The 23796-nt window shown below is 41.0% G+C and overlaps 1 protein-coding gene across 6 annotated transcripts in view; it reads right to left on the reverse strand.

The window, feature by feature from the left end:
- Positions 1 to 2631: 2631 nt before the first annotated feature.
- Positions 2632 to 23796, reverse strand: part of SLC4A7 (solute carrier family 4 member 7) — a 133481-nt gene continuing 112316 nt past the window's right edge. For 4 of the 6 annotated variants that reach the window (XM_069088534.1, XM_069088528.1, XM_069088531.1 and 1 more), the window contains 3 exons: positions 22294 to 22394; positions 9347 to 9454; positions 2632 to 7045 (listed from right to left, as the gene is read on the reverse strand). In XM_069088534.1, the coding sequence (XP_068944635.1) occupies positions 6964 to 7045; positions 9347 to 9454; positions 22294 to 22394 (291 nt within the window). In that variant the 3' untranslated portion in view covers positions 2632 to 6963. Of the gene's footprint in view, positions 7046 to 8238; positions 8320 to 9346; positions 9455 to 22293; positions 22395 to 23796 lie in introns of all 6 variants that reach the window. The other 2 variants (XM_069088533.1, XM_069088532.1) reach the window with 2 other exon arrangements.

Below are 23796 nucleotides of genomic sequence, written 5' to 3' on the forward strand. Positions count from 1 at the left end.
GGGGGGGGAGGGGTCCGGTCTCGGCTGCTGGACCCGCTCCAGGCCCTGCCGGTAGGTCAGTCTGGCCACAGCAGACTCGGCCCTGGGCTGCCCGAAAGCGCCCCCACGCACCCCGCTGAGTCCCGGACGAGCGCCCGCCTTTGGGGGCCGAAAAGCGTGACCCCTGGAGCCCCGAGTGCCGGAGCCGGAGCCCAGGCCGAGGAGCGGCCGGCCTCAGCCCCGTCTCGCAGGCTCGCGCCTCAGTCTCCTCCTCCGCGCAGTGGGTCTGCGCCCGCCCGCCCGCCTGCGCCGGCCCGGCCCCACTCACCTGGCGCGGGGAGGCCACCCTCCTTCAGGCCGATCCGCCGCTCTCCATGCTCGGCCAGCCGCCGCCGTCCCACCCCCCTCCCTTCCCCGGCCCCGGGCGGGCCTCTCTCCCGGCCTCCGCTGCCCCTCAGCCCCGGGGGCACCGCCGCCAGCGCCGCCGTTGGTTGTCAGCCGAACGCCACTTTGGGGGCCACCAACCGGCGCCCGCCGGACCAATGCCCAGGCGCCTTCCTCCTCTCGGCCGGCCCCCGCCGTCCAATCGCGAGCCGGCGTGCTGCGGGGTGCGCGGCGCCATGGCGACGGGTGACGCCGGCTTCGCGGTTGCCATGGCACCGGGGGAACGCTCAGGTTCCAGGCCCGACGGGCGGCCGGGGGAGGCGAGGAGGGCGGCGCTCTGGGGCCGGAGGCCCCGCCGCGGCTCGGGCCGCACCGAGGCTGCGCCCCAGGGGGGTCTGCCTGAATCTGCGGCGGCGTCGGAAGCAGCTCTCTTGGGCGGGGGAGGGCGGTAATGACCCACCTCCCGGCACTGGCTTCTGCCGGGTCCGACGCGGCTTCTGGGGGAGGAACAGAGCCAGCATCTTCTGCATCCCCGGAGCCTCCGAGGGATGCTCGGGGCTCAGAAACATGGCCCCTATGATGCGCCGTCAGCTTTCCCATTTGGGGTATGGGTAATTTTATCAGTGCAAGCAAGTCCTTTCCACCTCCATCAGTCAACAAGCATTATTAAGCGCCTATTAGTCGGCACCTGCGCCGCTCCATCCCCTCACTCTCCAAGTAAGTGCTAGTGCTTTCTCCAAGAGATTTTAACCTTTTTTTTTGTTTGTTTGTTTAATGTGCCACTTTGGCTGTCTGGGGAAGCCTATGGACCCCTTTCTCAGGTTTTCACAAATGCAGAAAATGCAAGAGGGCTACAAAGAAAACCACTTCTGAAATGCAGCTATATCATTTTCTTAAAGCCAAGTTCCTGATCTTAAGGCTCCCTCCTTCCCTCTACTCTATCACTACTTGTGTACCCGTAGTCTCCCCCAGTTCTTGGAGGGCGGAGAATGGTTTTGCTTGGTATCTGCTGGGTTAGCACAGTGCCTGGCACATGGTAATCTCTTAATAAATCTTGTCGACTGATGGGTGGGGAGGATTGCTTTGATCAAAAAAACCATTAACCTGCTACCAACCCAGTACTGGTTAGTGCCTAACTTACGTTATTTAGTCCCCATTCATTACTCCATTTCCAATTTGTGCACCATCTTTGAGGACTCCGGTAGGACCGGGAGGCAGCCTAAGGGTAGGAGTTTAGGGCAATGCTTCGTATACAAAGCTTAATAAATTGGTGGTGGGCTGGACAGAGCTAATTTTCCTAGAAACTCTGGAAGCACTTTAGGAAACAGTGTTCTCACTTTTCTTGCACAATCTAATACTACCGTGTCCCTTTCTCTGACTTGGTTTGATATATGCCATGGCGTAGCAGGTTAACAGGCAAGTATGGGCTGGGACTTTGGGAAGCAACAACCATGAGCACTCATAAGCATGCTAATACAACTTCTCCAACAGCTTTACAGGCTAGTCAGAGCTAGGACATACCCACAGGAACTACTCACAGGAATGGTAACGCTCCATTCTATCAGATATCACTTATAGGGAAGGCCAGTTTCGAACTAAGCTTTGAAGGGCTTAGATAGCAGATGCAGAGCCCTTCCTAAAAGAGGGCAGCTGAGCAGGCTCAGCAGCCAGTACAAGCAAGCATGCACAATCAGTTGAATCACATGCCTCAGGATTTGGCAAAAACCATTTTTAAAAGAAGGTCTAAAATAACCTTCTTGATTGCAGTCATCTTGATGCCCAAATTTGAAAAAAACATCGGGAACCAACCCCCTCCCTCAATCAGGGTGATCTGATTCTTAATAAAAGCTCAACCGCTTGGAAGCTGAAGTTGACAGGTGAACCTAGAAGTTATGATGCAATCAGCATGCTCTGGAATCCTGCCTGACCTGCACCAAACAAACCCAAACCTGGAAGCTGACGGACAGTTATGCTTCAAAGGCATGGAAATGAGAAGAGGTCTCTAACAGCTGAGCTTCTATGTGAACTTCTTAGGCTCTGAGGTGGAGGAAAACCAATCCCAAGTCACTGGAGGAAAGGGCGGGGCCTTTCCCCACATCTATTCCTCATCTATCTCCTGGTTCCTTCTTTAGAATTACCTTCACAAGAAAGGGAGAAAATCTGAATTCATTTTCCCTCACCAGCATTCTTCCTCATCCTCCAAATTCCATGCTCATAATAGATTCCCTAACACCAGAATTAGGATACAAATTAAGAAAAAACATTCAACAAAGTTCAGTAGACTTTTATTGCTTCTGTCAAATTTCAAAAAAATAAGTTTTCTTCTAATAATTATAAAACAAATTTGAAAGGCAGGATTTTTCACATTATAGACATGTTGGAGAGACATGTACTTCACACAAACAAAATATCAGTTCTACATTTAGAGGAAGATTTACCTTGCATTGGATTTTATTACAAAACAAAAAATGCTATTGTAATTATAAAAGTCATAAAAAATTGGAACTGTACTGTGTAATTACACGTTACCAAATAGTATATAAATGAACACTAAAATTCAATTTCTGTTCACTTGAATGTGCTGAACATTAGAAAACACCCCCACACACAAAAAAAAATCACATACAATGTATCAACAAAAGAAAAACAGGTAAAAATACCAAGTGAATCATTGTTTTCATAAATTTGATTTTAAAAAAGGAAACTAGGTGTTTAACACATTACTCTAAGTCAGCTTAGAATGTCAGAATGTGCTAATTCATAAAAAAATCTTTATTCCATTTAAACTAATGGTTTTCCTACAACTGACACTTTTTAAAGGTTTATCAAATAAAAGCACTTTATATTAAAATATCACTAGACAATTTTTGCATTTAGAACACTATTCCAGACTCCAAATGTCCCTGAAGTCTTAAATTTACTTTCTAGAAAATAAATTATTGTTGGTATAAAACAAAAGATATCTTTCACATTTGTACTGCATACAATGTGATCTACATGAGTAATTTAAAATGTTAAATTAACATAAAAAGAAAACTAGAATCATCCTGGTATTAATGGCCTAAACATGTGAAATCTGTGCATTTAAAAACTCACCATTTAAATTGCTTAGCACATTTACAGAACTTATGTACACAATACAACCCCCTTAAAAGTAGCAAGCTCTCAGATTACACCCTCAATTTCAGATAGCTTTTTAACAGAACTTTGAACCTGCCAAATGAAAGGGCAAAAGTTACCGTATATACATATACATGCATTTTGGAGCTTGAAGAAAGTTTGGCTAATTGAATTGGCTGATATTTTTTATGGGTACAGAAATATGCTTTTTAAAATACCTGCGTTTTGTGTATTTAAATTAAGTCCTACAAATTTTGCAAAGACTTGGCAAGTATGAACATTTTGAATGTCACTGCTTTTTTTCTTCCTTAAAAACATACCAAAAAAAAAAAAAACAAACCCCAATAGTTTAGAAGATCAGAACTATCTCAACCCCGCCCCACCCCCCAAAAAAGGCAGGGGAAAAAATGAATGATTGACTTCAGCATATCTACTAAAACTAAAATAGAGAATCGTCCTTTTTATTATGAGAAAGTTTGTATGGTTAATTAAGAACAAAAGACTGTTCAGAAGATAGCTAAACCTCAGTTCTTCAAAATCTGGTCTTATCATATTCTACATCTATAAATAAACAATCAGAGGAAAGTGAGAGGAATGTCCTGAGGTGGCTCGAGCAGCCAGGTATATTCAGTAGCACAAAGCTCCAACCCTGGCAACCAATGGCATCAAGAAAGTGCTGGATTATTTCTTTTCATTTATTTTCAAAATGGACTATAGATTGGCTTAACTATTTTGAACCCTGAGGTAAATCAGTGCATAGTAATTACTACTGCTCATTTACACCCATTAAGGCAACATTTTTATCTACACAAAGCAAGTCATGTCCTTCACTGTCTTATAATGCATATTCTATCCATGATTTTTCTTTTTAAAACAGTGGAGAAAATAACATTTAAAATAAAATAAATTAAGCAGTAAATTACTTAACCATGAGTTACCACTGGTCTTTTATGGAGTACTCATATCAGGTCCTAAACATTTGTCAAAGTAGTTTAGACAAAGTAGAAAATACCAACCATGAAGAACACGGAAAAATGATTTTGAATGTAAAGTGTTTTGAAATTCATGGTTTTTCTGGCACAAGGGTAATTACTTTACATAATTAAACAAAATCACTAAAACACTATGATCCCAGGGCACTTTTCCCTTTAAATTTAAAAATTACCTCCAATAAAATGGCCTGGATTATGACCCCTTTGATGTTCCACATCCAAGTTCAGAAGGCTAGGAGGAAATCCTAGCACCCAATACAAGATGTTTAAAAAGTTTAAGATGAATAGCAAGTAATTGGGTCTCTGTAAATGATTATACTGTTGAAAGTAAAGAAGAATTATTTAAATGGAAGTACAGTGAGTTACAAGCACCATGGATAATGTTCTATAAATGAACTGCTGGTAGAGTAATGAACACTCTTCCCTTATTCAAGAGGGCCAAAAATGACATGAGCAAATGCTGGCAGTCTGGCCTTCTGAAAAAAAGAAGTTACATTTCTAACCTTTCATTTGAGGTTCATAATCATAATCTTTATGATTTTTCTGTATTGACTTAAAAAAGACATAGAGAAGAAAATCCTGAAATAATCAAAGGGAAGCATTTTTGTTTGTGCATTAAACAGCAGTCACCAGTAAGCTCTGGAGAGTCTGAAACACGCCTTTACACTTGGCTCCAGTCTCTACAGCATGATCTCTGATGCGCTGCACGTTCTGGCCTCCACACCACTCATTCCACCTTCATTACAAAGAAATCTCGGACTATCAGATCGAGCTGGGTTTTTGTGTCACTGCCACCATTTTATATCTTTCAATACTAACTTAAAACAGGGTTGTTTTTTGTCAGTTATCCTCTTGCCAAGTCAGTTGCGCAACCCCATTCATCCAGTCCTACAGGTTTAGTAACAACAATGTTTATTCATTTCATGTTAGGAGTTAACTCCAAACAACTCCAAACAAAGATTATGTAAAAGATGACCAAGAAGATTTGCTGGCTTGGGTAAAAAGAAACTTAAAAGAAAAAGGCAAAGAAAAAAAAAGAGTAATAATCCAAGTCATAAGTAGGCATGTCACCAATAGTCTGAGCTTTACATAAAAATGTTTAATTTCCTTGAAAAACACTAACATGGCAGTGTTTAATATCAAATCTGTGAAATTTTTCAACTGTATTCTTTCAGGGAATTAATCATAAATGTAAGAGAGCCAACTATTTTTTACATTAACACATTTACTCTACTGTATATGCATTACGTTAAATTTTTGTACAGAATTTAATCTTTACACCAATTAAAATAAATAAAATGTTTAGAAACAAAACCAAGGTTAGCACTGTATTAAATATGTTCTGTACAGTGGAAAGAATGGAAATGTAAACAGAAAATCCAAGGTAATTCTTAAGAGCCCATTAGGTAATACTGATCATAAACCCATTCCAGAATTCTGACTCCTGATTATTTAATCACACGTCTTTCTAAATGAAAAATAATCAAGAACTGAACCTGATACTAAACTAAAACATTCTAAGAAGATGAGAGCAAAAAACGCTTTATGGGAGGAGAGAACATGTCCTTTACACATGTTTTCCTGACACACAAGGAAGAGAACAGCTAACAGATATGTGATGCTCTACTGTAATCACAAGGATTCATGAAAAAAATAAAGACTGAAGTAAGGCCTGACAGGCTCCAAACTACTGAAAACGGCTGTTTTAGACGAGCATCTGGAGTGATCATCATGAGTGCACAGCATGGCTAACACTGGTGTGGGGGTAAAAGTCTATTTTAAAATCACCTACATTTTCACTTGGGTATTATGCTGGAAAACAGAGGATGGATTTTTGTTGTTGTTACTGTTCTTTACAGATTAAAAAAGTGAAGGTCATAAATACAAATCTTCTAATAAATATTTCACATTTACCTCTATGGCTAAAAATCCATCTCTGGGGAGTATCAACATGGCCACCTGCATAAAGAATGCCACAAAACCAGAGGAAAACCAAGATGCTACTTGTCACCTAACATGCACGCTACCTTTTGTTTCATAAAAACCAACAAAAAAGCTTCACTTTTTTCCATGAAACTCAAAACAGTAATTGGAGAAAAGGTGAAATTTTTAAATAACTCAGGTTAAAATTCACAGAGAGCTCTCAATAATAAATATATGGACAAATATAAACTAAGGTTGATTACTTTAGGTACACGTAGAGATTTTCAAGAAAAAAATACATTTATGCTTTTCCCCACATCTTCCTATTTCAAAACTGAAAAATAATTTTTCTAACCGAATAAATATTCAAAGGATAATTAATAACTATGTACCTTACTCACAAGAGACCCACCTCATCATATATACAGTCACTACTGTGCTCATAACATACAAGGCAAACACTTTCGAAAGCACAGGAGTCAGACTTTGGTGGTCCGGCAGCCCAAAACAGTCTATACAAACACACAACACACACATACACAACATAATTCTTCTTCGTTTAGTTCTATAATGAAGTTTCAGCATCCACATATTTCCTTGTAGGTTCATCTTCGAGATTTATTTTCACACTCACTGGTTTTTCTGGGCTATTTAAAACAAAGAATAATAATGAAGGGTTTAAAAATAGAAACAGGGCACATTTCATTAAATGGCAACTCTTAAGCTATCAAGAATCCTTCATAAAATATGAAGTCAGCTCTGCATATGAAACATTCAACAACTTGAGGATGCCACTGTCACTGTGAACTCATGAGCTTGGCTATTATTGGAGCACTGTTTGAGGCTAATTTAATAACAGTAAATCTTAGTTGAAAACAATATTACTCCTGAATCTAATGTCTATTGTTGACCAGAATGAAGGAATTAATAAACCACAGTTCATTATTTTTAAAAGGTAAAACAAAATTCACACCTTCTTTATTTGCCTGAGAAGGAGCCCTCTACCACCCTTCAATACACAAGCAGGCTCGATTAATTTTTTTTTTTAAGCAGTTGGGGTTAAGTAACTTGCCCAAGGTTACACGGCCAGCTATTGTGTGTGGGAGCTGAGTGACTGAGGCTGGAATCAATCCCGGGTCTCCTGCCGCCGGGGCTAGCGCTCTTACTCACTGTGCCCCTTGCCCCCCCCTGCCCCGGCTTGATTAATTTTTGTTGGATTTCTGTACTCAGTAATATTTAACTCTGAATACTGATCAATCTTTTAAAAACTTAATATTTCTACTAAATATTCAAAAAGTTATTAGTAAAAGAATTTAAAATATTATATTACTAACAAATCATAGTTGGAGGAATTCTGAAAATACAGTATAATAGGTGAAAAAGACCAGTAATTTTCCTCAATTCAACCTGGCAAGTACTGTGCACGGTAGGCATATATATGCTATACCTTTAAGGAACAGAAAACCATTTTTGGGTTTGTCCCAAGTGCACCCCCTTGTATAATATGGACTGAAGGAAAGCACACATACAAAAATCCTGATAGTGCTGACATGTCGGGACATTGCTCTCACATACATGTAAAGCACTACAACACATATTGAGAAGGTACCATGCTGGTTAAAATGACCTGCTGACCTCAATTTTAATAATTAAAAAAACAAAACACCTTCAGATAATACTCTGTATGTTTTGTGACAAAAAATGCCCCACTCCTCAAAAATGTGAAATCCTAATGAGAGGCAGAGCTGGATGTGATCAAAGGCAATGTATAAAGGAAGACAAGGAAGAATTCCCCAGAAGCAGGATGTGGTTATCTTTTACGAGGTCAATGCGCACTTACCTAGGGCTTGTCCAAACAGGGCCAAAATGCGGACTGGAGGATGAGAGGAAAGGTGAAGAGGGAAGGATGAGCTGTAGGGAGCTGAGAGGCAAGTAAGTTCAGTGGGGGTTTCAGAAAAGAGGGCAGGGGTGAGGGATGAGCTGGAACAAACAGTCCCCTACAGGAGACTCGGGAGCACAGACAAGAAACAGGTGAGAACAAAAACAAGGAGCCAGAAGGAAGGAACTCAGATGTGCCAGCACAGGCAGGCCAGCCAAGTAAAACTGAGGAAAGATCTCAAAGGCTAGCAGGCAGCCACTTCCTGTGGGCAAAGCCAAGAGAGAAATCCACCAGGCTAACAGGTCAAAGCTGCTGCCGTGAAGGCAGTTGTGACCCCCGACCCCCCCCCCTCCCCTGGTGAAAGAGAAGCAAAGACTCCACTTCTCTGGGAGCCCAAAGGTCTGCAAATGAGATTTCAGCCAAGAACTACAAGTGGAGGGAGAAAGAGACAGGCAAGAACTATGAGCCCAGGGACTAAAGAAGCCTCCTACTATACAGGGAGAACACAGAGGATGTTGTAACCAGGTGCCGCTGAACAGTAGAGAACATACTCCTTGTACCTCAGCATTTTCTCCGTGAGCTTAAATCGTGTATCAGAGCACAGCAGACGAGGAGCTATTGCCAGAAAAGAAAATACCTCCAACTGAGTCACTGAGGCTCTAGAGACTCTCCCTTTCTTTGCCCCTGGGGTGGTGACAGCAGAAAGGGACCCAAAGATATCAGGAAGGAACACATGAAAGAGCCAGAGAGAAGCCACGAGAGCACAATGGTTCAAAGACAGTGTGTGTGTGTGGGGGGGGGGGAGACAGAGAGAGGGAGGGAGAGAGAGAGGGAGAGAGAGAGAGGGAGAGAGAGAGAAGGGGAAAGAGAAGAGGGAAGGAGAGACAGAGAGAAGAGGGAGGGAGAGGGAGAGGGAGAGAGAGAGAGAGAGAGAGAGAGAAGGGGAGAGAGAAGAGGGAAGGAGAGGAGGGAGAGAGAGGGAGTCTGTGTCCTTTCTCCTCACAACCATCACTGGAGTCACAGGTAAAATGCTACATCAGAACACAGGCAAGGAGATGATCATAGCTACCTCATACTTGGCCTGGACACTTTGGCGCTCTCGGTGCTCATGGCAAGGGCTCTCCACTGGGCAGTTTTGGCCATTTCATCTGATATGTTAACAACTGAAGGATCAACACTGGAGAACAAACACACTTGTTGGTTAGCATGTGGTACCTGGCAAAGTGCAAATGTTGCTTGTGACCCAGACTACGTGTACATAATGCTGGCTGCCATCAAAGTCACCAATACACTTAAAAGGCCTAAAACAAGATTCTAAAACTATGCATAAAAGCTCACAAACATCCTGTAGGAAGCAAAGCCCAGAGAGGACATTTCTAGATATGAAAAAGATTGCAGGTTACTTGTGTCATTCCTTGTATTCTCTCCTGCTTGGGCTACCCTTAAGGCAGTTTGGTCAGCAGTGGGTACCACATTTAAGGAAGGACAGTAATAAATAAAGAACCGCGTCCAGGAGGACAGATAATCAAGGTGGTGAATCCAGGGTCTCAAGGCAGGGCCATCTAAGTATCATTTGGAGGAACTAGGAAGAGAAGGGAGGAAAGGAAGATTCTAGCCATCTTCAAAAATGTAGAAGTCATGTGGAAGATTAGCTGCACTTCTTCTATCTCAAGGGGCAGAAGTAAAAAAGCGGCTTGAATTGAGGCTTGATAAAGGAAAAAATGTCCTAATACGACAATTCAAGCTATTCCAAAATGAAATGGGCAGCTTTGGGAGAGGGGCATTCAAGCAAAGGTCTGATGGCCACTGCCGTCCTTTCCAATTCTAATATTTTAGGAATCCGTTAAAGATGAGGATAGACTGCACTATTCAAAGACAGTATCATCAAGTTTCCAATGTTCACTGTCTCTTGTGGCTAAGATCAGCATTGATGAAGGGAGCATTAACACAAAATGACATCACAGACTTGATTAAGTATTGAAATTCACAAGGACAACCCTTCATCAGCTTGGGAAGAAGTCTGGGGAGGGAGGATGGGGTATGTGACCCAAATAAATGAACAAAGAACTAGGGAAAATGTCAGTGCTTAACAATGCACTATATGTTATGCATGCTACCATTTGCTCATCCACCCTCCCCCCTTTTTAGGGTCATAATAACCTGTGCATGAATTTACATTTATATGCATCACAACAAATATGAATGCTATAATATTATCCCAACAATATTTTGAGAAAATGATTGTGAAATCTCCCACAGTATGTTTATTTGAAAGAACTACTTCAAGACTTTTAGTCCCATTTAGACATCACAAAGGATTTGGAAAAGTAGGGTAAAAGATAGGTACAAATATATAGAAATGAAGTCGTTCGAATTTAACCATGAAGTTCACAAAAATTATGCATTTAATTATGCATGTAACCAAATAACTTGTAACTTCAAGACAAAACAAGATAATGAAAAATGTTCTTACTTACAGAATCCATTAACTTCTAAGCTAAATTCAGTTCATGAAATGAAGCACTGAAAGGTCATTAAGGAAGTGTTGTCATGGGAAAAGTTCCCCTTTGCACAAAAATGACTCTGATCATAAACATTAGACAAGACATAAAGAAAAAGAGAGATGCTCGACAAAGATGTCTGCCCTGAGGACAGGGGCAGTGCAGCATGAGACCCAACTGTAAAGGCTTTCCTGTGCCTAGTGACACTGTGCTGACTGCAGCACACCAAAAGACATCACAGTTACTTGGGGAAGAGATCTGTCATAGCTCAGGAGCCTGGCCCGACCATCCACAGAGGAAAGATAAAGAGACGACAAATGGTCACTGCCCAGGTTACACTATGCAGTGGTATGGACACCTAGAGAGTATTGTCCATAAGCATGCTCACCTAGGACAGTCAGTCCAGAGGGCGAAGCACAAAGGTGCTTTGAATAAGAATTGAACAAGAGGCAGCAGAGAGAGGGCTCAACTACCCCTCAGGAAGTGAAAGAGGAAAATGACTCCAAGCTTCCCATGAATTCAAAGGTCCAACTTTTACTACCAACATACAGTGTTTCTGGATACCAGCGAATCATGGATGAGAACAATCTCCAAAAAACTAAAACTGAATATCAGAGGGCAATGGAAAGGTTCACGGGCATATGAGCAAACAGCGATACGTAATCAGCCTCAAAGAACAGGAGCAAGATGTCCTCAAGGAATTACCTAATATGAACAGCAGCCTGAGGACGGCCAGAGCGCACTGGTACCCACATGCCTGCTGGATGCTTCCTGACAGGTAGTTCCACAGGCATCTCAAACTCAATACATCCAAACCAAATGATCACCTCTCAGCCCAAACCCACCCCTCTCCCAAATTGCCCATTTCTGACAAGGTACAATCAATTGTTCCCTTTCTCTGACCAGCCACATCTAAGCAATGTTTTCCTTCAGCCCCTCTCTCATCTGCCTCCTCCTCTCCGCACAGCCCCACATCCTAGACGACTGCAATAGCCCATTTAGCTGCTTCTCTCTCCAGTCCATCCTCCACACAGTAACCAGAGGGGCTTTCCTAACACACGGGTCAAACCATGTCACTCTCCAGGGGGTCCTTACGGTTTAAGTAAAATCCTAACTCCTCTCACCTTTACAGCCTTTCATACTCTCACTCCAGCTTATCTTCCCAAGGTTATTACACATTGCAGCCCTTCCCTCCATTCATGACATCCCATCTCCCACCTCCACACCTCTGCAAAGGCCGTCTGTCCCCCAAGACCAGGAAAATGCTCCCCTCTTACCTCTCCCTCGCTTGATGCCGAGCTCCTTCTCAAGGCTCAGTCCCAGTGCCATCTCCTACAAGGAGCCTTTCTTGATCTCCCCCACAAAACGGACTTGGCATTTACTTTGTATTTACTCATACTTCCACGCTGCCCAAGCTGTCCATCCACTGCACTCCTCACACATACACAAGCCCCATCTTTAAAATAATAAGTTCCACAGGAGCAAACATCTTGGGGTTTGTTTGCATGCTCATGCTGGCCTCATACTCAACTGAATCCACGACATCATTATTGGGGAGTTCCCTCCACTTAGTGCTCACTGCAGCCCCCCTGTGCCTGCCCATCCAGTGTGACTCACGAGTCTAACACACAGGAGCCACCCGACATGGGGAGGGCCTTCCTCAGCTCTCCCGTCTGTGCACTGGCTATCCCTCCCTCAGCCCTGCCACAGAAGCAGTCTGTGTCTCCCCTCCCTGTCATGGGATGCCTGGAGACTGTTCACTCCCTTCTTCAAAGCTCTTCCTTCCTTCTCAGACTCAGCCTCTCACACAGACCATGCACCTCCCCGCTGCCTCTTAGACATTCACCGAGTCTTCACAGACAGCCAGAGCCCGGTGCTTTGCTACTGCACAGGAACACCGACAGAACGGTGCTGTGATAAGATGGATCTATTGCCATGGGAAAAGGGGTCAATAGAGGTTCTTTTCCATTCTCTGAAGGCAATTCAGCCTGCACTCCTCTTCCTTTTCAACTATGGGGCCAAATCTCTCTGTATCAGCATTGCCTGTCTCACATACACACAAGTGATATGTGACAGACTGCCCTTTCCAAATGCATGCCCAACACCATTCTTTATCCACTTGGTATTGTCTGTTTGAATGGCCTAGGAAAACTTTTAATTACAGATCTACTGAAGAAGGTTCTGCACCATTCAGGGGCTTGATGTCTTTAGCACACCATAAGCAGGCCTTCCAAAAGATCTCCCTATCCACAGAGTTCCTCATCCATTTGTCCTTTGACCTCGATCTCCATCACATAGGTGATATACATGGCCCTGTTTATAATCTGCCTGATAATTATGATCAAAAAGGATCACTGAACAGCACTGTTCTATGCTTTTATCATGAATGATTCTGATGTTATCGATGAGACACAATTTGTTAGAAAAGAGGCCTTTTTGTTTTACCAAAACAAATGCTTTTGTTCATGTTCTCACAGTAAGACTAGTGAGATATTATATTCCCTAATCTTCCAATAAATTCTGAAATGTTGAAGATGTTTTCACTTGATTATCACTTGCAAAAGATTTCCCCCTACTGACAAATTCCAAGGATATCCTCAATTTTTGTATAACGACTTTCACAGAAATTCTGTGTTGGCCAACAATGTTGATAGTTCCATTAATATTATCTAGTGTTAATAAGGCCTGATCTCTTCCCAGGCCTTCATTATCCTCCCTCCTTCACATGTCTTGCATTTTAATCACTCAGTGCTTTCATGATTGTTTCTCCATCAACCAGATCTCCTATATACACTCTTGCTCAAATCCTACTGATTTTCCGTGCTGCTTCTCTTTAGTGATATTTTCACCTCTACTATGAAAACATGCAGGACTGTGATTTTAGGATCCAAGAGTGGTGATTGCACTGATTTTAACTGTGAAAAATTGTTACTAGTTATCTTTATAAATCTTGTCCATTTAATTCTATTTCTTGTCCTTCCAGTTTTGTCCTTAAAGGTCAATGGGATGCTTCTGTTTTAGCTGGGTCAATTGCCACAATTTTTAAAGCTGATAAACCGTTTACGACTTTTTTTTTTTACACTTTATGAAACAATACTGCTCATAAGGCTCATTGTTCTTCTCTTTTAAGACTTTATAAATGAGTTTATAGTCTAAGTGCTGTTTGTTGCCTTTGGCCCCTTTTTTTCTCTCTGCTTGGTAAATAAATCAAATGTTTGCTAGGTTGCTTTTTAGGATCTTTCAGTCTTTCTGAGGTAAGAGATTTCCCTCAGTCAAATGTCAGAATCAAGGTCATTTCTGTTTATTTCTCTTTTTTATTGATAATTATTTAACAGTGTAAGCCTGTACACCATATTTTTTTCAATTGTATACCATATTCTTTTCTGATTATTCTTTCTGAATTTTATTAATTCTGATCTCTATCCTGAGAAGTCAGCATTCTGATTGAACAAACACAGAAAGCAGTTTCAGGGATAACTCTTAAAACAATAACAAGTCTTTTCTTTCTTTTGAAATATATTTCATTTTCTTTATTGTTATTTAGCTCTCACCATAGCTAGGGCCTACCAATTATTTCCTGAAAATTATCCTGACAGAAAATGTTTGAAGAATTCTGTATAGGCCAGAAGTCTTAGAGTTGGCTCATTCCTTTTCTCTAAACAAGGCTTTCCGTATACTTTTTTGCCATCCTCACCTTTTCCCACCTTTGCACTGAAGTCAACAAACAGCAGAGTGTACGATGATTTATTCTGGAGGGTTTTTATTAAGTTTCTCATACAATTTCTTTATCTTTTTTTTATCCTCAGCAACCAATATTGATATATAAGCTGCAATTCTTTTCTCAGTGATCTTTTTGCAAATACCTATCATCAGTACTGCAATACAAGACAATCAAGTAACTCATGAAATAGCATTTCTTGCTGATCTTGAATGTAATGATAAAGTAAATTTCTGGGTTACCAAGTCCTTTCCAGCTCCCCAGGACCCACGCTTCTGCTGAGCTGTGATGTCTACTCACTGAACATGGATCTTACCAAATCCAAGTTTACAGACAGGTTCAATGCTGTGATGCTTTTCATTCTTTGTTCTTTTTCCTGCCATTCTATCACTGTCATAGCCTGGAGCAAAATAAACATGTAATAAATTCATGGTATCTGATTGTCCAGGAAAATTCAGGAAAGATTCACTTTTTAGACGGACTCATAATGAGACAAAAGAAATGATACAAAGCTCTTTAACATGCCCCCCCAAAGAAATGTTCCCCAGCATCCTGGATGGCTAAAACTCATAGTCATGGATCACAGCAACAGCAAACAGGGCTCTAGGAGTGAAATGACTTATCCTCCAAGATCACACTAATATTAGTCACAAGACGTTGACTTGAATGCAGAGCTTTAAACCCCAGGGTCCAAGTCCAATATTCATCTTTCTCCTCTGCTCCTTCTTACTTTATATGCTATGAGGATTAGGGCAGTTCCAGCCTCCTCTTCTCTTCAGCATACATACGGCTTACACTCAAATTTCTCAAAAGCCTATCAGAGCAAGCTCTATCAAGAGAATGATGACTGGAGACAGGGAACAATACAACAAAGAATCATAAGGCAGGGTGAAAGTAGGTATACCATTAGTTCTCTAAGAAAAATTTATGAAATAAAATAAAATCACAGAACTAAAAATATAAAGTTACTTTGAGGAACAACTTGAAATCACATTGACATGAATGATGACATGTGCACATCCAGGCCTAAAATTATACTGTAAATAGCAGCCATCAAAACCGTCTGGTATCAGTTTAAAAAGAGAGATACAATCAACGATTCGAATAAACTAGACAAAGGAGAGTCAAAAACAATTGAGATCCATAAACCAGTGTGGACTAAAACCTGCTGGGAAAAGTAGAAAGCATCCTAGCAAAAGCGAGGCTTAGACCAAGGCATCCTACGTGGCTATGTGTCTTTAATACCAAAGATCACACGATAAAAAATCAGAAGAGAATAAAATCATACACCTCTCCCGACTGTGCGCAGATGTATTCTTAAACCAAACAAGGGATAATATCGACCATAAAAGATAAGATCAGTAACTTTGATTATTGATTACACGACACTGAAAAGTATCTGCACAGATAAAATCAGTGCGCCTAGGATACGAAGAGAAGCCATCAGACAGGACAAAAGTGTGCATCGAGTTTCCATGACGAGGGCTCGGTGTCCAAGGCACACAAACAACCGAGAATATAAGAGCCATTCCCCTATGCAGAAGGGGTCAGTGGCATGTGGATACACACTTCTCACATGGAAGAATGCTCCAAATTACTAATAAGAGAAATGCAAATCAAAGCAACCCTGCAGCTTTACCTCATACCCTACAAACTGGCAAAGTGGACAAAAGATGGTAAGAGTCAACATTAGAGAAATAGTGGGAAAATAAGCATACTGATGCATGGTTGGTGGAGCTGTCAATCAGCTGGAAAGAATTTTGGGAATTTTTCAAATAAAGTAACTAAAAAGCCCAAATCATTTCATGCATAGATTCCATTATTGAGATCATACCCAATGATCTCAGTTGATAAGATGAAAAATCCCATATATAACAAAATATTTATACCATCACTTTTTGGTGATAGTAAAGAATTGGAAACAAAGAAGACAGTCATGGAACGGGAAATGGCTAAACAAATTATTGTACATGAACATAATGGAATATAACTGCTATAAGAACTGATATGTGTGATGAATAAAGAGAAACATGAAAAGAACTGCATGAAGTGATGCCGTTAGCAGAGCCAAGAAAATATACACAATGACTACAACAATATAAATGAAAAAAAAAAAACACACAAAAATGCAAATGGGATTGTTACAAAATTGTGAAGAACCAGCTCTTCTAATGCAGAGATATGAGAAAATACTCCAGACCCCTTTATTCTGGAGAGCTGAGAGGTACAAAAGTATGGCCATAGCACATATTTTTCTACTTTTTCAATGCACTATTTAACTAAGCTGACTTTTCCTCTTCTTTTTCTTTTTGTCTTAAAAAAATACAATGGGGGCAGAGCCAGGATGGCAGAATAAAAGCTGGGACTTTCTTGAGTTCTCCCCCAAATCCCTACAAATTCTTGTACAAAACGACTCTAAACAATTTCTAGAGCAGCAGAAGCCACAAAGTGACAGAGGGAAACCTATCTCCAGTCCAACAAAGCCCAGAAAGCCAATAGGAAGGGTCTATTGTACATGGCTAGGAATGAGCACAGTCCAGCATGGCCTACGCCAGCAGCACAGACCTGGTCAGAGCAGGCCTCAGGGGCCTGAATCACTGGCAGATGTGGTTTCCAGACTTCTCAAATCACAAAGGCCAAAGACAAAGTAGAAGATCAGTGGGGAAACCGTCAGACCTGGGTGAGAGAAGACCATGTTCCGGCCCCAGTCCCAGAAAGATGGAGGTGGTGCTGCAGCAGCAGCCAGGCCATAGATGGTACGGAGATCAAGCGGCTGATCAGACTGTGATTGCAGGGATCTCACTGCTGGTGCTGAGGCAGGATTCTATTACTTTGCCCTGCTTGGATCTGGAACTCAGTCTTGGGCAGTGGTCCTGGGATGAGGAATACTGGCGTGGCAGAGCTTGTGGCGACTGTGGAGAGGGAGTCCTCCTCACAGTTCCAAGGCAGAAAAGAGTGCTTGTTGTCACTCACAGACCAGGAGAGGAGTAATCCCTCCTCCTTTGATTATATCACTTTAGAATAACGGAAAATTTACAAGAGCCTAGACGTAGCTCTGACAACAGCTGTACAAAACCCCTGAAAATTGGGACAGAGCACTCTCCACTCAGAAAGTAGAGTCCTACCTTGACAAAGAAATCAAAAGTGAAGTAATTGGCTGGCAACATAAGCAAACAGCGCAGAAAAAAATCAGACTATAGAATCTTACTTTTGTGACAAAGAAGATCAAAACATACAATCAGAAGAAGGCAACAAAGTCAAAGCTCCTACATCCAAAATCTCTAAGAAAAATATGAATTAGTCACAGATCATGGAGGAGCTCAAAAAGGATTTTGAAAATCAATTAAGAGAAGTAGAGGAAAAATTAGGAAGAGAAATGAGTGATGCAAGAAAATCATGAAAAACAAGTCAACAGCTTGCTAAAGGAACCCAAAAACACACTGAAGAAAATAACAACTTAAAAAACAGACTAACCCAAATGGCAAAAGAGGTCCAAAAAGCCAATGAGAAGAAAAATGCTTTAAAAAACAGAATTGGCCAAATGGAAGAGGAGATTCAAAAGCTCACCGAAGAAAATAATTTCTTAAAAATCAGAATGAAGCAAATGGCAGCTAATGACTTCATGAGAAATCATAACCCATTCTGGAATCAGAAGGACTTGAGTTCAAATCCAGCCTCAGACACTTGACACTTAACACTTAACTAGCTGTGTGACCTTGAACAAGTCATTTAATCCCAACTGCATTGTTTCTACCCCTCCAAAAGAGAAAGGGAGGAAGGGGTGGAAGGAGGGAGGGAAGGAAGTCCACTGACCTGAAAAACACATTCAGGAGAGAGAATTTAAAAATTACTGGACTACCTGAAAACAATGATCAAAAAAAGCCTAGATATCATCTTTCAAGAAATTATCAAGGGGGGAGAGCGGCTAGGTGGCACAGTGAATACAACACCAGCCCTGGAGTCAGGAGGACCTGAGTTCAAATCCAGCTGCTCAGACACTTAACACTTACTAGCCCTGTGACCTTGGGCAAGTCACTTAACCACAACTGCCCTGCCTTCCCCCCTCCAAAAAAGCAAAAAACAAAAAAAATTAATTATCAAGAAATGCTGCCCTGATATTCTAGAACCAGAGAGTAAAATAGAAATTGAAATAATCAACTGATCACCTCTTGAAAAAGATCCCAAAAAGAAAACTACTAGGAATATTGTAGGCAAATTCCAGAGTTTCCCAGGTCAAGGAGAAAATATTGCAAGTAACTAGAAAGAAACAATTCAAGTATTGTGGATACACAATAAGGATAACACAAGATCTAGCAGCTTCTATATTAAGGAATCAAAGGATTTGGAATATGATATTCTAGAGGTCAGAGGAGCTAGGATTAAAACCAAGAATCACCTACCCAGCAAAACTGAGTATAATACTTCAGAGGAAAAAATGGACATTCAATAAAATAGCAGACTTTCAAGCATTCTTGATGAAAAGATCAGGACTGAACAGAAAATGTGACTCTCAAATAAAAGAATCAAGAGAAGCATGAAAAGGTAAACAGGAAGAGAAATTACAATGGACTTTTAAAAGTTGAACTGTCTACATTCCTACGTGGAAAGATGATATTTGTAACTCATGAAACTTTTCTCAGTATTAAGGTAGTTGAAGGGAATAGAGAGAGAGACAGAGAGAAAGAGATAGATATAGATATACAGATAGAGGGCACAGGGCGAGTTGAATATGAAGGGATGATTATCTAAAACAATGTAAAAAATTTCTTTGGGGGGGGGGAGGTAGGGCAATTGGGGGTTAAGTGACTTGCCCAAGGTCATATGGCTAGTTTTTGTGTTAAACTGTCTGAGGCCAGATTTGAACTCAGGTCCTCCTGACTTCTGGGCTGGTGCTCTATTCACTGCACCACCTAGCTGCCCTCTAAAAAAAATAAAATTAAGACATGAGCAAAGGGGGCGGCTAGCTGGTGCAGTGAGTAAAGCGCCAGCCCCAGAGTCAGGAGGACCCAAGTTCGGTTCCGACCTCAGACACTGAACACCCACACAAAAATACTAGTCGTGTAACCTTGAGCAAGTTACTTAACCCCAATTGCCCTCCAAAAGAAAAAAAAAGATATGAGAGAGGAATATATTGGGAGAAGGAGAAAGGGAAAGATAGAATAGGGTAAATTATCTCACATTAAAGAGGCAAGAAAAAACTTACAATGGAGGGAAAGGGGAAGGAGGTGAAAGGGAATGAGTCACCCTTACTCACTGGATTTGGCTTTACCTACAGGAAAGTAGGGGGTAAGGGGATAACAAAGGGTGATAGAAGGGAGGTCAGATTGGGGGAGAGGGTAATCAAAAGCAAACACTTTTGAAAAGGGACAAGGTCTAAGGAGAAAATAGAATAAGTGGGGGTGGGATAGGATGGATATGAATATTATGCAAATGTTTTGCATAACTACACATGTTGAATTGTATATTGAATTGCTAGTCTTCATAATGGGGGTGGGTGGGGAGAGATGAAGGGAGAGAATATAGAACTCAAAGTTTTTAAAAGCAAATGTCAAAAAAATCGTTTCTACATGCAGCTGTGTAATAAGATACACAGGCAAGGGTGTATAGAAATCTATTATAGAAATCTATCTTGCCCTACAAGAAAGGGGTAGAGAGAAAGGGGGATGATAGAAGAGAGGGCAGACTAAAGAAAGAGGTAATCAGAATGCATGCCATCTTGGAGTGGGGGGTAGGGGAAAGATGGGGACGAAATTTGGAACTCCAAATATTGTGGAAATAAATGCCGAAAACTAAAAATAAATTCTGGGGAAAAAATACAATTTGTTACATAGGATGGCTCTCAGAAAGAAAGGGGAAGAGAAAACTATGGTGACAAAAATATATTAATAAAACTTACCTGAAAAATGAAGGTGAAGCTGAATTTCGCAGATGATGGAAATGAGGCTACAGCTTGGTTAAAACAGTAACTTAACACATCTTTCTTTCACAGGGATTCCCAAAAGCATCATTTCATTGCTAATTCACTAAAATGCAAAGATCTACATCTTCTACATGATACAAGTATTTCTGAAACTCCACATGAGTCTCAAAATAAGTCCAAACAACTTGTTAAATATGAATGATTCTCATAACTAGTCAGAGGAACAGAATTTATACCTCCTCTAAACTATAAAGTGTTTCTCAGTTCGGAATGGCTCAAGAGTAGACTAGATCGACCCAGAGCAGATGTATACATAGTTAACATGTAACTTTCCAGTTTTCACTCAGAATATGTTGGAAAGAACGAAAAGCCTTCCAGTCCAAACCATAGCTGAACAAGAATCCCCTTCGCATCATACCCAAACATGCAGCAAGCATTCATAAAGCGCTTGCCACATACCCAGCCCTGGGTTAGACTCTAGGAATTCAAAGACAAAAGAGAAACAGTCCCTGGACCCAAAAAGTTTATAGTCTGGCTAAAGGCTAAATCACGTATGTATGTACATGCACACACACACACACGTGCAACATGCAAAAAATACTTAAATAGTAAGTTTGGGACTAGGCATAAGAAAGCCAGAGGAATCCAGAAATGTTTTCTGTGAAGATGTGGCTTGAACAGAGCCTTAAAGAAACCAGGTTTGAGAAGTCCATGCCCAGGCATTGGGGGCCAGCCAGTGAATAGGCACAGAGAGAAGAGAGTCCATGACATGTATATAGAGGAGAGTAATGAGCAATAAAGATGGAAAGGAAGGTTGGAGCCACACTGACTTCTTGGACTGAAGAAGTCCAATTAGAGGACAACAGATTACCTACCTTTCAAAACTAGCAAGAATTTACATTCGAACATAAGGATACATATTCAATGGTTTACATGACAAAATTTTACATAAAATTACTTAATTTTCAAGTTACAAATATAAATCATTAAATATCCAAACTAAAACTGTTAAACACTACAGGGAATCCTAATGACAATCTTTTTCAAGTTCTTCATACCAGCAATCACTAATAACATTTACTCCAAGGCTCCCAGGCAATTACACAGCCTTGATGATTATAATCAATTTTAATATAGATTTTATTGTGTTCTAATCAGCCCAAATCTGCTTTCTCACCCTCCTATCCCAGCCCACCCTCTCCAATGACAATGCAAACAAAGCCAAACCTACAAAATATGCCCAGTCATTTTAAAACAACTTTCTACTTCGGCAACATCAAAAAAGAATTTATCTCAGCATTCTGAGCCCTTCATCTCTCCATCAGCAAATGGATAGCAAGTTTTCTAACTAGAAGGACTATAATCCTTGAGGAATGGAGCTATCTAAAGCTTTTCCAGGGAGAGAGGGCACTAGGAGAGAATAATTCTGCCATCTATGTTGAGGGTACAAAGCTACATGGAATCTCCATATGGGGGTTAAGCATCCCTGAGAGAAAAATTTGCACATCCTAGAAAAAAAAAAAAGGAATAACTAAGAAGCCTGGCCTGAGACAGAGTGCATGCCCCAATGAAAACTTCCTTCTTCCCACCCAGTTCTGGACTTTGACAGAGCTCTGTTGGGAGCTCCCTTTTTCCAGACTGCATGAGTACCCTCCAAGACAACACTGATTATTAGGATGGCATAATACAGACCCACCCCCAAAGGTTTCATAAGTAACTTTAAAAGGTTAAATAACCTCCCCTTGAAAGGAATATTAGAAAGCTGATTAAATAACTCATACAGAAACATTTATTAAGCACTTACTGTTGTTTAGTTTGTCACCTAACCTCTCCTAGGGATAGGAAATGTATTATTTAAAAATAAAGTTCACTCCTACCTGTACTTGAGGGCCTTGACTGGAATCTGCAGGAGACTACCCCCTTCAAAGGGGAGGTGCACAGTGTCACTGTCATCAACGTGAAGCAGTCGTTCAGCCTCCTGGGGGGACAGGAGCCAATGAAATCATTCGGCTCTCTAACCTTACCTTCTCCCTTCCCCACCCACAACACTATGAAATATTAAGATGCTGGATTAATGTTCATTTCAAAGGGAAATTTAATACATAACAGATTAACTAATTAGAAATCAAAACTGCCAAACTATGCAAACAAAATATTAATATAGTTATGACTGAAATATTTATTTCAACAAGAGTTTCATGAAAGGTGTCAAACCCATGGGCCACACCCACAGCTCAAAACATTCCAAGTGAAGCCTGAATGTAAATGTACTTGGGCAATATTTAACAAAATTTTTAAAATACAGTAAAGTATTGATATTATTAATATGTGGTTTTCTAAGTCAACATACTGATAGGAGGGATTCTTTTATGATTCAGTGGTCCCTATTTCTAGTCGAGTTTCATACCACCAATCTATATTATTATCTATAATATACAGTGAAAAAAATCCTTTTGAAAAATATGTATTTTTAAGTTAACTTTTTCTTCTATTAATAGATATAAATATAAACTTTGATAAAAGTGTCTTTCAATTATGAATGCTCATATACTATCAAATGTGCCATTTTCAAGGCTCTTCGCATCATTTTTGATATAATAAAACACAGAGTTTGAGATGGTTCTTTATTAAAAATGGATTTTTACCACCTAAGAAACAAATAGGAAACCTCTCAATTTTTAAAAAATTCTCTTATTCCAGGGCAGCTAAGTGGCGCAGTGAATAGACAGCACCAACCCTGGAGTCAGGAGGACCTGGGTTCAGATCCAGCCTCAAACACTTAACACACACACACACACACACACACACACACACACACAAGCCGTGTGACCTTGGGCAAGTCACTTAACTCCAACTGCCTTCCAAAAAAAGCAAAAAAAAAAATTATCTTATTCCAGAAAACACTGATCAGCAGAATTCAAATACAAACACACACACACACACACACACACACACACACACTCACTCACTCTCTCTCTCTGAAACTAAATGAAACCATTTAAGTGTCTGTGATAGTAATGGCAATTAAAGATTCCCCTGTATTGGCTTGGTTTTCAAATTGATTGTATTAAAACCCAGAGTTTGTTAATCCCACCTGTGGGATGGGCTTGTTGATGTGAAAAGAAAGTCCTGAAGTGGGAGGAGCTGGTGATGTAGATTTGGAGAGACAAGAGAGAGGCGGAAGTTCTTTTTTGGAAGCAGCACCTCGTGGAGGGATTGAGACTAAGAGATTGCTGGTGGCCGCTTTGAATTGCCCTGGACTTTTGAGACCTGCCCCCTGAGCTGCCAAGGACTGAGGAGACATGGCTGTTTTGCTGGTACTTTGTCTGTCTGTTTTGATGTTATTTTGCCAGATTTGTCCACTGGTGAAAGACTGTCCT

This window comes from Petaurus breviceps, unplaced genomic scaffold, assembly GCF_028583685.1.
Source record: "Petaurus breviceps papuanus isolate PSGF00001 unplaced genomic scaffold, PetGlider_PUasm1.0 185, whole genome shotgun sequence".
Taxonomy (NCBI): domain Eukaryota; kingdom Metazoa; phylum Chordata; class Mammalia; order Diprotodontia; family Petauridae; genus Petaurus; species Petaurus breviceps.